This window comes from Melanerpes formicivorus, unplaced genomic scaffold, assembly GCF_026170545.1.
Source record: "Melanerpes formicivorus ecotype bairdi unplaced genomic scaffold, bMelFor1.0.p_v2 SCAF_5, whole genome shotgun sequence".
Taxonomy (NCBI): Eukaryota; Metazoa; Chordata; class Aves; order Piciformes; family Picidae; genus Melanerpes; species Melanerpes formicivorus.
Genome location: NW_027142357.1, coordinates 20,218,904 through 20,234,691, shown reverse-complemented (window position 1 = coordinate 20,234,691; position 15,788 = coordinate 20,218,904). Strand labels below are relative to the sequence as shown.

The 15,788-nt window shown below is 35.9% G+C and overlaps 1 protein-coding gene across 1 annotated transcript in view; it reads right to left on the bottom strand.

Moving 5' to 3' along the window:
- Nucleotides 1-15,788, bottom strand: part of SLC25A12 (solute carrier family 25 member 12) — a 50,240-nt gene that overhangs the window by 18,767 nt on the left and 15,685 nt on the right. Inside the window, exons 5-10 of the mRNA XM_068138591.1 lie at nucleotides 11,530-11,669; nucleotides 8,826-8,972; nucleotides 7,676-7,814; nucleotides 6,262-6,355; nucleotides 5,586-5,670; nucleotides 22-106 (exon numbers count right to left, since the gene is read on the bottom strand). Of these exons, the coding sequence (XP_067994692.1) occupies nucleotides 22-106; nucleotides 5,586-5,670; nucleotides 6,262-6,355; nucleotides 7,676-7,814; nucleotides 8,826-8,972; nucleotides 11,530-11,669 (690 nt within the window). The remainder of the gene's footprint in view (nucleotides 1-21; nucleotides 107-5,585; nucleotides 5,671-6,261; nucleotides 6,356-7,675; nucleotides 7,815-8,825; nucleotides 8,973-11,529; nucleotides 11,670-15,788) is intronic.

Here is a 15,788-nt window from a genome sequence, read left to right as displayed (position 1 = left end):
GAAAAGAGAAATATTACTCACCTCCAGCAACTGAGCCCAAAGTGAACCTGTAAGCTGACTCAGCTACCTGGAGCCAGATAGGCCTGCCTAACTCTCCAAAAGATTGCTGTGTGAGGGGAAAAAAAAAAGAGCTTTACATTACAGAGGGGGAAAAACCTTACTGTATAAGTTCCACTATGCCTAATTGTCTTAGTTTAGTTTTAGAGTGGACAGAAAATATATTTTACCCCTCCTAAAAGGAGTAAAATTAAAATGCTCTACACAGAACTGGAAATTTAAATGGATATACTATTTACAAATATTTACACTATTTACATGAATACAACACCCCTGAATTCACATTTCAGCTTGCAACCAGCTCATTAAGCAAAAAGCCCTCCAACAACCCAGGATTCAATGGCCCTCCCACCATTCCTCCCTACAACACATCTTCCAAACACAAACCCGTTTTTCTTAAAAGCATCCTGTACTGTTAAGCAGAAGCACTTCTGACAGCACAGCTGGAATGTATGCAGCCCTCAGACTGCTACAGGAGGCTTTGCTCTGATGCACATCACGAATTCTCCAAGACTATCACACACACACATTTCTTGACTAAGGTATGTTCACCTCATTGAAGCTCTGAAAAGTGGAATATCCACAGAAAAACAGCATGTACCTCAATATAAGATACTCTCTTTGGACTGGTATTACACTGGATATGCAAAACCTGTTTTTATTGTGTAATGTTTCACTGTATGTGTACAATATAGGGCAAAAGACTATGAGATTGAGATGGGATTGTTACCTGTATATTTTAAGAAAATCTGCATAAGAAGAAAAAGATATAGCTGCCATCATTTCCTTTCACAAGACATTTTTCTCCCTCAGTAACAAAGTCTTACAGAGAAATTCTGGGTAACAGCAAAATAAACTGTACATGTGGACCGGCATAAAAAAGCGTAAATCAAACACATTGCCTTAACAAGCAAACAGAAACAATAAATCTGAAGAAATGTCCTCAGTAGTCTCAAAACACTAAATTTTCATAAACTAAAAAACCCAGAAAAACCCCCCAGGCAAAACCCAAATCGAAACCATAATAAAAGCAAAATACCCACAAAAATAAATTCTAAAATACAGAGATAGTTCTTTTGATTCATGTAAACAAAACACACATGCAATTGTAATGCCCCAAAAAAAGCTTAGAAACAGGACTATTTCTTCATTCAATAATTTCCCCTACTTTAGCACACCTGCTTCATTTGAGCTGGTTTAAGGTTATTCTTTTCCTTCTAAGCTCCACAGAGTTCTCATCAAAATCCAATCATTACATTCAGACATTAATCTTAATGAATATGTCACTGGATGTTAAAAATCAAATTCTTTGTGAAGGAAATGGCACTTTTATATTATTAAATAAGCACCCACAAACTTTGCAGTTTATTTGTGTGTTCAGATGGATATGTAAATGAATGTAATTAATGCTATAACTTTCAAATCATGAATATTTATAAACAGAAAATTACTGTAGCTGTCATCCCCATAGGATAGTCAGCTGCCAGGCTTTAAGAAAATCTTACACAATGAAAAAAAATGACAATAATGTAAACATGGCTGAAAGCAGACTAATTTCCATTTCCACCAAATCTACAAAGATAGAGTAAATTTATGCAAAAATGTAGAATTTTATTTAAGAAGGAATTTTTAAGTAATATAAAAGTGATTAGAGGCTTGTTTTCATTTTCTAGGAACAGCTGGACCTCACTGGAATGATTCTCTTCCACAAAGGAATAGCTTTAATTTTATCAATCCAGTCAAATAAGGTAATCTATGGTTCATTCAGGATAAATTTTAGTAAAAGGCTGTCCCGCATAAAACAAAGAAAATTAAACAAATGCTTTCATCTGTCCTCTCTTAACATAGAATGCAAACTGGGATGAAAACATAAGGTATTATGCATGTGAAAAGGGTACACTGTGTTCTAGCAATGAGTGAAACTTTTATCAGTGAGCTCATTTTGTAACAGTGCCAAGCTACAAAGTAATTCTGAAATGGAAACCAAAACAAATTGGGTTTTTGTCAAAAAGGTGAGAGCCACAAAGAGATTAATTAAAAACAAAGTTGGAAGTTAGGAATGTATCATAGTATCAGTCAGGGTTGGAAGGGACCTCCAGGATCATCTAGTTCCAACCCCCCTGCCATGGGCAGGGACACCTCATACTAGATCAGGTTGCTCAGAGCCACATCCAGCCTGCTTGAAAACCTCCAGGGATGGGGCTTCCACCACCTCACTGGGCAACCCAATCTAGTGCCTCACCACCCTCATGGTGAAGAACTTTTTCCCAACATCCAATCTGAACTTACCCATTTCTAGTTTCATTCTATTTCCCCTAGCACTATCATTACCTGACACCCTACAAAGTCCCTCCTCAGCTTTCCTGTAGGCCCCCTTAAGATACTGGAAGGCCACAATTAGGTCTTCTTGGAGCCTTCTTTTCTCCAGACTGAATAGCCCCAACTCCCTCACTCCATCCTCATAGGAGAGGTGCTCTGGCCCCCTAATCATCCTCGTGGCCCTTCTCTGGACACGTTCCAGCATGTCCAGATCCTTCCTGTAACAGGGGCTCCAGAACTGGACAAAGTGGGGAAAGGTAATGCTGCCAGCTGCATGTCAGATGGGTGAGTTGCTTGGGAGTCAGTTTCTGAATCACTGCAACTCAGCAGCAGCCTTTTAACATGACTCATCACCAGTGTCAGACTGCCATAAATGCAAAATGTGACCATTCAGCAGCTGATTGGTAAGAAGCTCAGCTGTCTGCATCCCAGGTAAGGTGTGGGCAGCTATGAGCAGAACCCAGCCCAAACCAGGCTATGCCCACTTGGTAATCAGAGTCTCTGATGTTTTAATAGGCACCTCATCAAATTTTAAGGCAGACAGAGAAAACTGGAGCTGTTTAGACAGCGTAAGAAAATGGGAACCTTCAAGTTGAGAAGATGTATTTATTTACTCAACACACAAATATGTATTTAATCAGAACTATGAGATATGCTTATACTATAATCTTATATATTAGATATCCTACTTCTTTTTGTATACTACAGAGGGAAAGGGGATGTGAACCAGCAAAATGTAATGGTTCAGATTTAAAAATTTACTTGAGAATGTAGAACTCTGTATGGAATAGCAATTTCTAACCAAGTTTTAACAGTAAAAATAAAGGGAAGATTTCTCATCAGAAACTTTTAAGACCAGATACTATTTTTCTTCATTTTGCATAAAAAGCATCAACATGGAACCATGTCATTCACCAAGTATGTATGCCTTTTTTTCTGAATCTGATGTGTAACTGTTTCAAGGATTTTCTTCAGTGCATTATTATCTTTACATTATTAACAGCTGAGTTAATTCCTCCTGAACTGCTTTTGTGGCAACAGTCACCTGCAAAATGCTGCAGGAAAAGGATTTCCCTAGAATAAATCTGGAATGGAATGTGTGATGATTTAACCCACCTGCATTAACAAAAACTTGGCTAATTGAGTCAGAAAAGCAAATGGAAGCTATATTTTACAAGTAAAACTACACTCTACAATGGAATGCAATGAATATGTACAGTATTTACAGTATTATACAGGTATTTACAGGGAGAAAACAGAAAATAAATCCCCCTGGACAGGGGAAAACTGTGCTGCTTTCCCCCCTAACCTCCCTCCCCCTTTTCCTCTGTTTAATTAGAAAAAAAGAGAAAAAAAATGTTAGAGGGAGTTCAGTTAGCTGAAAGCATCATTCGAAGTCAGTATGCTTATCTCAAAGTTAGTTGACAAGGGTCTCCCAGTGAAGCAGAGCAGCATGCCAGCAGCCAGCAGAGAGAGAATGGAATGAAGTGGGATGTGAGATATTGCTAGGGGTACACCTCACATCTGGCCAATGAAATTTGTTTAGAATAATCTATTGATTTTCTTTTTACACGCAACTGTGGATTTGTTTATATTTCTCCACTCTTCTGCTTGAAAATCTGCAGCTAGCTTTTACAGGCATAGCCTGAAACTGCCACAGAATGGAATAAAATATTTTTATTAGCAGCACAGCAGATGACATATTATGCTGCCAGCTTCAATATAAGCAATACTTTAAGTTCAACCTTAGGTGAAGGTCAAGGTAAAATTTCATTCACAACTCAACTAGCATCAGACAGATTTTGCAAAAGAAAACCTCTTGGATGAGATATTGAAGCAAAAATATAGTGATGATAAGCCCTCAAAATGTAGATTTACTTTTAGCACAAACTTGAAGCTACACTCCTGAAAGTGAGCAGTATGGTACCCAATAACAGTGATGGAAACTCTAAACACAAAATAAACACCTGCATATTGTTTGATCCTAAATCTCCAGTTCTTACAGTTGTAAAAAGTGACATCCAAGTAAGAAACTATTTATGTTCAAAATCTTACTGCACAGTCTGGGACATGCATATGTTTACTGAGGCAACTATGATAAAAGTAAAGTTAGCAAACGTGAATGTAAAGGTTAAAATGGTTAAATTTTACTGCAATATTTTTCATCTTCTGGTTCTACTCATCAGTCCCAGTAAATTGGAATTATCTTTCTATTGTCTAGGTCAGTGTGGTGGGTTGAAGTTTTCTATCACATTAACTCAGTGTGACTAACTCAGTCGGAAGCAAATGAAAGCTGTATTTACAAGCAAAAAACTACACTTTACAATGGAATGCAATGAATATGCAATATGTACAAAATATACAGTATTTACAATATTATACAAATATTTATAATTAGCAAATAACACAGAACATTCCCCCCCCGCCCTGGTTTCCCCAGAGAGCAGGGAAGCTGCTCCACTGCCCCCCCCCCAAAAAAAAACCTCCTCCCCCCTGTACCAGAAGAAAAGAGGAGTTGAGAGGCAGGAGTGTTAGTTCTTATCTTCAAGGCCAGCCAGAAGCGTTATTATCTCCCCAGCAGAACAGCCAAGACAGAGAAAAAGAAAAGGAATGGGGATGGAAGTGAAATGTGAAAAGACTTGTTATGGTACAGCTGCATCTATCCCAGACATTCTGTCCAATGAATTTGTTTAGAAAAATCTTTTGTTTTCTTTTGTACACCCAATAGTAATTTTTGAATGATTTTCTACTTTTCTGCTCAAAATCTGCAACTAAATTTTAAAGGTATAGCCTAAAACTGCCACAGTCAGACAGTCAACAAGTATAGTGAAATTCAATAATCAATGGCTAATTTAATCCTTTTTTTTCAAAATAAATACTCCTATCTTTTACTATCTAAAAACAATTTCATAAATATACAGTTAGATTACTAGAAAGACCTTTTCAAGAATTAAGAAATGTAAGGAATCCAAGCCTCTATACATGCTCATATCTAAACAGGTCATCCTTCATCATGACATCTAATGCCTTGTTTGGGCACATTACTTAATAGTCTGCCCTATTTCTATCTTTGCAGCAATACACACAGCCTGTTTCACTTGTTAAGAATCTGTTTAAAATATATTATTCTTCTTTTACATGTACATGCAAGTACATGTAATCATTCACCTGACTTCAGCAATTGTATTGTATATATCACTTCTACCTACCTGCCTCTGGAGTTCTGCCAAGTGGTAAGGTAATGCACCTTCAGCCAGCGGTGCTATTCTCTCAATATCTGCCAAAGTCAAGCGCCTTTACAAAGGCAGGGAAAAGTAAATTACTGTTAGATAAAACATTAAACACACTCAGTGTAGTGCTCCTGGCCACACCCCAGAGAATACATCCGAGTTAAAAAACAACCACCTGTCATGCTTGAACACACATGTCAAGAAAGTCTGCTACACTGCAGTAAAGAATCCCTGAAGTTAGAAGAGCATTCTGTTCTGGTAGCTCACAAGTGGAGATAAAAGGAGCTTTGATTATTCAGAAGCAAGTTCTGCATAATTAGTAATAAGGGACATAATCACAAATTAAACTATTTCTAAGTATTCCTACCTAAGCTTTCACATGACCCATGCAAAACATCATCAATACCTAAAAATAGCAGTAACACTACATTGTAGCCTTTTGCAACTATTGTAATGTATTTATTTCATATGTACATCTATGACTCTACAATTCACTTACAAAACCCATGCATACACCAAAGTCACTACAACACTGAATAAAGTACTGTAATGAAATATAATGGAACAGACAACTTTTAAAAATTAATATTAAAATAAGTGGTTTTCCCATAGAAAAATAATCCTTTTTAAATTATAACATTAATTATTACATTACCCAGTAACACTATATAAATCTGCAAGTTGGTAGAGAATATCTATTTCCAGTGGTGTAACTTGTCCAAATCGGATTGCAGCATGGGTAAATTCCTCTGGTTTTAAAAGAGAAAGAGAATAAAGCAATTGTGTTATTCATCAAATTTCCTCATTAAATGCTCACAAATAACTTCAACATCATAAAAATTAAATCTGTCACTTTTTACCAGGAAACAAAAGCCATAATAAAAAAGGTATCTTCAGGAGAATGTTTCTCTTAAAACAGGCCTTTTCAACACAGAGTAAGGCTTGTTTCCACAACTTTGATTTATGGTAAGAATTCATCAGTCAACAAAAATCCTCATACTAGCAACCTTAATAAAACCATACCAACAATTCGTGATTTTTGTTTCTAAAGTTCTGCAAAACAGAACAGAATCGAATGATGGTGCATTATTCATAGCTTTAAGCATAACTGACTCATCTATTGCTATCATGTCCAGATTTCTTTTGCTGATAACTCTGAATGACCCCAAGCTTAGGTATTCATCCAGCCAAATTACGTGACATGTTAATGACTTAATTGCAAGCTACAGCAGTCAAGTCTGAGCAGTGAAAACATGGTAGGTTGGTTTTTTTCCACCACACCAATCCAAGCAGAGTCAGCACAATTTAGAGATTGAGGACTGGCATTTTTGCTTTCCTTTAGGGATGTAAGGTATGCAGAGCTTATGAACATAAGCAAAACAGAAAAAAAAAATGGAAAAAAAACCCCAAAACACTGAAACAAACAACAACAAAACCCAACAACTTAGCTTGCCTTTTACCACACATAGGCTTAGCTGGTCCCATCCATACAGGTAACAACACCCGTGATAAAATCTTTCATAAAATGACTACAAAAGCAGTCCCCTTATGCCTGCAGCAAGACTGAAATCTGGCAACCTTTTATGTGCACAGGGATTAGCTATGTCCTAACAGACAAAAACTATACATAAAATCACTTGGGCAAGTAAGCATTAAGAAGTTAAAAATTATTACCTTTTTTTCTGAAAAATATTTATTCATGGATAAAGTAACAACACGGAGATTACTGATGATGGATTTTCAAACTTAATCCATTCTATCACATTCCCTAAGTATTTTTTTTCTCTAAGCAACCATGCATGCCCTTCATTGAGTGGTAAAATCCTCAATAATATGCTAACTTGACAGTTACCCAAGCTAATAAGGCAAACATATCTGCCAGAATCCTAGCCCTTGACAAGCTAGCTGAAAATCATTACAAACCTGCAAAGATGAAAATCACCCTTTAAACACTTTCACAGTAACCCTAACCTTGCATACCATTGCAGCTTCTGACTTTTCTTAACTCATACGTGACACCAGACTACAAAAAAATAGAAGATTAATAAAATGTAGGGAACATACTTTACCTTTTGTGACTTCAACATCTTTTCTTGTACCTGCTATATTACTGTATATCTTCCTAACAAGATCCATGTTATTCAAAAGGGCATTAAATGCATTGAAAAAGGAGAAGCTGACCTGATGTGAAACAGTTCCACCAGCTACCTTTAAAAATTAAATGAAAGCAGTTAAATGCCTTAAGTCCTTCTGCAGCATCTTCTTACAAATTACAGAAACATTCATTTGGGCAAATAAGGAAAATCATAAAGATGTATTTATACTCTTGTAATTTTAAGATATTTTTAATAGAAACACGAGGGGAGAATTATTAGACAGGATAGTCTTTTTTAGTTAAAATTGAACATTAGGAAATTATCAGCAAACAATCATCTAAGTATATTATTATTCAGTTTATCTGATACACTACATGTATCACTGCATAGGTTTCTAATACTTTCTATTTCTAACAGAGAAATGCATGTAAATGTTACTTTAGATAAAGGCACAAAACGATTTCTTGCAGAACGTACAGCAGTGACCACTTATTTAAAAGTCTAAAGTTAGTTGATACTATAAATTTTAGGGAAAATGGTACACCTTGTTAGACAAGGCAAGATTTATAGGTAAAACAGTAAGATAGAAGTTATTATTTTGTATTTTATATAACTTTCATTCTTATATATTTTCAATTTGTAACTTCTATGTCATTACTTTACCTATGGATCTTGCCAGACTATCAGAGCTGTAACTATTCTACCTCTAGACTCTGCATACTGATTTTCCAAATTTTGATCTGAAAAAGCATGTAAGACTATATAAAAGGAAAAAAATGGTTAGTAGTCTGCCCCTTTTGACATCTATCATATATTCAAACGCAAAAATTATAACCTTTTGTCCTAAATGAAAGTTCTTTCTGTGCCAAGTACAGTTTGCCCTGCTTCACTGGAAAGCATATTTCCAACTGCACTTTAGGTGTATAAAGCACACTGGCAAACTTTTACACTACTGCAGCCAAGGAGTGCTGCCATATTTCACCCTGCCCATTCTCTTATGAAGGTGATAATCTCTAGCACCAAGGCAGTGATAAATAGAAGACAAAGTGAGAAAGAAGCACTAACATCTTAAGATGTTACAGCTATTAAATGATGGATTCAAGGCACTGTTCTTTACACTTACTGAGACTAAATTTTCTTCCACAAATGGAGTTAGCATATGTGAGCGAAGGGTAACCATGATGTCATTGAAGTCCAGCCCAGTTATCATACCACTTTTATTTTTGTCCTTCATGGCAAAGGCTTGCTTTGCATGTTCTGACTGCAGCTCCTAGAATGCATATTCAGAAACAGCAGATTAGAAGCAAATTCTATAATTCCATTTTCATATTCTTACAGCAGATCCCAATATGTCTTTGTAGGCAGACCTCAGTACAACTGCATTCTAAAACTAAAATGCCAGCTCAACTAAAACAAGAAGCCTTCACATTGATTCTATCCATAGATTTATTCCTCAAAGAACAGCCTCAATTCAACTGTAAGGAAATAGCAGTTTCACTAAATTATTTGGGAAATAAACTTCACATACCTATCTCATGTGGTATATTCCTTTATTAAATAGTTAACTGCTAGAGAAACTTCAAAGATGCAAAATAAGCTGATTTCCTACACACTGAAGATGAAATATGACTGGGCTATTATAAAATAACTCATTGAAAAGTACTTGAAAATAAACAAGAGGACAGTGAAAATTATATAATATAGATTTAGACTGCCCCCAAGAGCTACCTCCCACAATGTCAGAAATGGTCACTCATTTCAGGCAATTTAAAACTGCTATACAATCTGTAAAAACCTTTATATAAAGCATACTGCAGTAACCTAACCTTAATAATGATGGTTATAAATTCTACATCCAGAAAAAGTTGTTTCCTTGTATTCAAGCAAACAAAAAACCACATTTAGCTATCAATTCAGACTTCTAGAAGCGGTAAAAATAACAACCATGTTCTGACAAACAATAAGAGGAGGGCAAACTATCTAGAGAAATCACTGTAAAGGTGATACAAGGAAGTCTTGTAACTTCAAGATCAGGGTTTTCTAGATCACAGTGAACAAGCCTACTCTGAACCAAACTCCAGGAAATTGTCTTAAATATTGAAAACAACCTGATATAAAAGGAGGGGCAACAATATCTAACCTGTGCACATACTGAAATTGCCACAGCCCATACTACTCTTCTCTGCTGAGGGTTTTTGTTATATGATGACAGGAAGAGGTTACTGTATTTTATATGACATTATCTGGGAACAATACAAACTGGAACAGATATTTATCATTTTGTCCTGGGTTCCTAACACATAGATTCTTCTCACTATCAGTCTTAATTTTTTTTCTACACTAATGTCCCAATTTCATGCCTGGGATCACAAAATATGTAGTCCCAAATGCATGACACAATTTATTCCTTGAAAGTAACTAAAATGTTATACTGCAGAATTCACAGAATAACAGAATGGTAGTGGCTGGAAGGGATCTCTGAAGGTCATCTAGTCCCAACCCTCTGTGCACAGGAGCACGTCCAAGCAGGTCTTGAAAGTCTCAACAGAAGGAGACTCCACAATTTCTCTGGGCAGTCTGCTCCAGTGTTCCACCACCCTCAGTGTAAATGTTTTTCCCTATGTTTAGATGAAACTTCCTGTGTTCTAGTTTGTGCCCACTGACCCCTGTCTTGTCACTGAGCATCACTGACAAGAGTATGGCCCCATTCTCTTGACACTTGCCCTTTGGATAGCTCAAAGCATTTACGAGATCCTCAGACTTCTTTTTTCCAGTCCCAGGTCTCAGCCTTTCCTTGTGATGGAGACACTCCAGTCCCCTAATCATCTTTGTAGCCCCTCGTTCAACTCTCTCCAGTAGTTCCCTGTCATTCTTTAAAGGGAGAGGCTGGAACTGGACACAATGCTCCCTATGTGGCCTCACTAGGGCAGAGTAGAGGGGTAGGAGAACCTCCCTTGACATGCTGATGATATGCCTTTTAATGCACCCAAGGACCACTGGCCTTGGCCACAAGAGCACACTGCAGGCTCATTGAAAGACTGTGCCAAACTCCAGCATCTCAATTTACAATACAGACTTCAGATAGTATCTAGTTAGACATGGGTTTTTTTTCTAGAATCTGCTTTAGATCTATTGTTATCCTGGAAAATAATTACAGGTAATATCAAAGCACATCTATCACTCCCTACTTTTGAGACAGTATGTCCAAAACTATTTTGTACTAAAAGACAGCTCTGGAAATACATCGTCTGCTTTTCTTCAGGTCTACTAGACAGAAAACTCTGGTGATCAGTGACGTTAATTTATGGAATTCAGTATAATTACGTACAATACGGCAAATTCTTCCTCATTAATTATGATACAAATTCCTCCTACTTTCCTCTTCCTCCATCCTTTAGAACTGATGTCTTCCTTCCTTCTAGTGTAATGTTCAATTTGTAATACGTTTATTAGCAAAATCTGGAGTGAGATCCTTCAAAGCCAAGACTTTTATATGGGAGGTTATATGGTTAACAGCAATCTTTCGCTGGTAGAGGTTAGTTTTGCCATTAAATTCCTATGACAGAAAAAGTAGACCCTAAATTCAGTTTAACAAAAATCAGTAAAATGGTTAATTTCATAAACAGTATATTTAGTCCCATTCTTTTATAGGATGGTATTCAAGTTAAAGTACAATGGAGAAATAACAGTTCATCATAACTGTTAGGATTAGAATCATGTAATGACTACCACTACCAGAATAAACTCAAAATTTATATTGCTACTAATGTACTATTAGAAGTGAAAATTAGTTTCAGTCCTGCTTTGGAAGAATGTTAATAACTGACCTGAAGAAACTGAGTGAACTCTGAATAGTTAAGGTGCTTCTTCTTGTTATGTCCAAAATGCATTCGAATGAACTCACAGTCCCAGTTGAAGGGGATTTGAAGATGAATAACAGTTTGTTCAAATATTTCTTTGACATTTGCTTCGGGAGAGGGAAAAACAACAAGTGAGCTTTGGGGTTCAGTAAATGTACAAACATTCCAGGAAGGATATGACAAATTATATTACAAGCAGTTGTTTCAAGAAGGGTTTTAGTTTGTTAAGAATAATTGCTAACCAAACCTTTACAGCCCTGTGTAAGAACACACTTTTGACATAACGTTACTTTTTGCATTAGTGCATAAAACCTTGGAGTAAGTGTTTTACTCATTTTTAATAAAGAAGCAATTTCCTTCATATATAACAAATAAGAGTCATTTTGCATTCTGATTTAAAAATCAACAGTGGCTCTCTGTCTCTGCTAGGAGTCAAATTAAGCACTTTATCAAGTGCACATATACCTGCATTGCAATCTCATGCAATATTTGTCATACTAAGTATGGTTTGATTGAAACTTGATTATTACAATCACACTGTATGAATATGTCTATTGAAGATAGGTATAAGAAATGCCATCTAAAACATATCATTAACTCAGCAGAAAGCACCTTATTAAAAGCTCTTGATAAGGCCTTCGCACAAAAATCAAATCCTATAAAACATAATTGGTAGTCTCAGTTATTAAAATGTTTTAAGATAAGTGAAGATAGAGATGTCCTTAAATGAAGCAAAGAAAAAAACCTGTCATTTCAGAACATGGAATTCTTTGTATGTACACTGTACGGCAGAAATCTCAATGCCAAACGTGTTATCAGAATTCAGTAAAAAAATCTATCTGAAAAGCAAAGAATGGTTTATTCATATGCAGCATTGCCATTCTGCTAAATGAGCCTGCTTTTTGTGCAGATTATCCAGGCACATAAACAGTACAACTGGACACCTATTCATAGCACATGAACACGTTTCAAAATGTACCTCAAAGTATCTGAATTGTTTTTATCAACTAACCTAGAGCCTCCTAACAACCAAAATAAAATGTGACATGTAGCTCAAATGTAAAACAAAGTGCAAAACTGTTTACTTGAAAACACACCTCCTCTTTTATATGTTTAAATGGTTCTGCTAAAATACAAACTGCAAAGTTGTTAAATATAATTTGGTAACTCCATCAAGAGTTCTTTAGTTGGAATAAATGTACTGCTTTCTCTATGTTTAAAGACTATTTGATTCATTCATCATTTCAATTCTATAGCCATTCTACTAGTTTTAGATCAAATCTAGGCAAATCCCTATTATGGTTTATCTTTTCAGTGAGGAAAGGAAGGGGAATATTCAGGACAAATGCATCTCTGAATGGAGACATAAAAAGTAGGATTTCTTGGCTTTATTATCCGCTTCAGAGTCAATTTGGGATTACATTTTCAAAGGGCAGATTATGCCTACTAAGTGATTCAGCAAAAGGTCAAACAGAGTACAGTCAAAAACCTGCAACTTAAATCACTTTCCACTGCAATGTAGGCCAGAGTCGTACAATTAAGCAAGAAACTTTGGAACTACCCTAACTACCTGTAACTATCCACATGTATCTATTCTATGCAAGGTGGGGGTTAAAAAAATGAGAGATAAAGCCCCCAATACGGAGTGCTAAACAATTTAATTTTGCCATACTTCTCCATTGCTAGAGACCACAAAACCAGCAGATGCAAATATAAATTCCACACCTACCACTGATTCACTGCAGCTTCTGACCACACTACCTAAAGTCTTCACGTACTAAGAACATATCAGTACAGCTTACCACTGAGCTTGCAAAAGGGCACTGAGCTATGAATGAAAGACAGGCCTGCTTAATTGTACTGACTGGCTCGTCTACTAACACACAAACAGTGTGTTAATTAGTAACAACTTGCACATCTGTAAAACTGAGTTCTAATGAAAACATACCAAAGTAGCCATAACATTTAAATTGTATTTTTAACTGCTTCCAATGATCCCTTCTTTTAACTTTAGAGCAACATTCATACAGACTCACATAGAGAGTTATTCCAATTACTATTAATGAAACTTAGCCTTTTCATAAATTCTTATTCAAACATTTAAGTGTATACTAACAACCAAGAACTGGTTTCCTATGCCTGTGATTTCTTCTTCTTAAAAATGTTTACAACTAGTTGTCAACACACCCCAAGCTACTTCAGCACAGAAAAATTAAATTAGTAAATTAATTAATTTATTTATATTCACTAGTTGAATGTACTTGAAGAATCCTAGTATCCAGATTAGCCTGTTGCTTCTCTGAAAATTGAGGGGCCTTATCAATTTTTCTTGCCCAGGTAGATAAGCCTTTTATCTAGTTCTTAATTAATTCTATGTTGGCTTTGTTTATGAAACATTTGGAGTACAGCAGTAAAATCATGTTCCTATTGTGAGTAACTGACACAGTTAAAGCCATTGAAACTCTAAATACAAATTTTCAAAGCCATTTGAGATTTTCAAACTTATCTAGACAAGCATTAAAATTTAGTACTTCTACTGAAGAGCAGCAATGCTTTCTTCACAACACATCAATACCTTTTAATCCAATTTTGCAGGCGATTCTCTTAAAGGAAATAGCCATCACCACAACTAACAACTCACATGATAAGAAGCAGCAAAGAGATGTGATCATCACCTTTACTTTTACCACTTTGAAGATTATCAAAAGTCCTATTTTTAGTTTATTGTTTTCACAACAGAAGCAAAGCACTGACAAAACCAACAAAAAGGTAACATCAAGGTACAAGTGCTGGGAGTATTTGCTTGCTGGTTTGGTTTATCTCTCTCAGTCAAAAAACAGTAATGCTTCTAAATTAAGATAAACTACAAGTACTTCAAATTTCCAACCAAGCTATTCTGCAGGGGGCAAACAGAAAATTCTTTTTAAACCCTGTCATTTTAGTATGACATTTTACAGAATGCATTCATTGTCCCTGTCGATACATGCTGCTCATTTACTAATGTCTTTTCCTACTCCTTGCTCACCTTTTCGTAGTGAAATTCTTTCCTACTGAGCTGATAACTTTCTTTCTAGGTTTATAGCAATGCATTTTCCTCTCAGATAGGCATACGAGTCAGCAGCCTGATGACATACTCAACATACCACCAGCCCCAGGAACAAAAAAACCTACTGCTCTAGTGCACTAGTACATTACCACCAAGGCAACATGCATTCTCTTAAGACTGCTTCAGAATTTTCCTACCCAATCATTTTAAACAAATTATAGATGCCTGGAGCATCTATTTACAGGCAGCATACACAACTGACTCAACATCCATCAAATATCATTACCTAAGAGATGTAGGTAACAAAAATGATGTAAGAAAAATTATGTAAGAAAAACAGAATTTGCAGGCAATATTGAATTTCACAGAAGGAATAATACTTTAAGTTATAAACGCTATAATGTCTTGTTGATGGTCCATGGTGGGGGTGAGCTCACTACCTCAAACAAGCCTTCAGGCAGTGCATAATTTATTTTGATTTATCAGCTCCCTGAGAAGCAAGTGGAAACCTCAATTCCAGTGCCATCAACACATTAACCAGTTTGTCATTCCCTCTCACCAGCGAAGGAACATCTATTATGCTTGTCAGAGACACAAAATATAAATCTGATAGTTTTAAGTACCAGCATCAGTATGCTAAAGGTTTGTTGCTTAATAGGGTGGGGTTTTGTTAATCTGTCTACTCAGTCATCTACAGTCTCACTTGTACGTATTTCAGCCTTTATGTACATTAGCATATTCTGTGTTGTTATTTTTCACTTTCTGGTAACAGCAAATTTTACATGTTTTTACTTTCAAGCATAAAATATCACAGTTAGAGGCAGAAAGACTTTTTTTAAAATCACCCGATGCAACAGAATTATATTAAGAGCGATCAAAATGTAAATAATGCAATTATTTGACATGAGAGCAAAGTGGCAAGTGGCAGGAAAAGTGAGAAAGCTAAACTAGAAATAGCTCCATTGTATTTCTACTCTTATCTTAAAAGGATTAGTGATTCTTTTTAAGGTTAATGACAGACATAATGACAAATTGTCAATACAGGTAATTTTAATGTGTAGTTCTTCTATTCTGTTCCCTCTTGTTGAACTATGGTTTTCAATTTAACACTCTATTATTATAATTGCAAAAAATGAGGGGATCCCATCCTGCACTGCTCACAAATGTTTAAAACTGAATC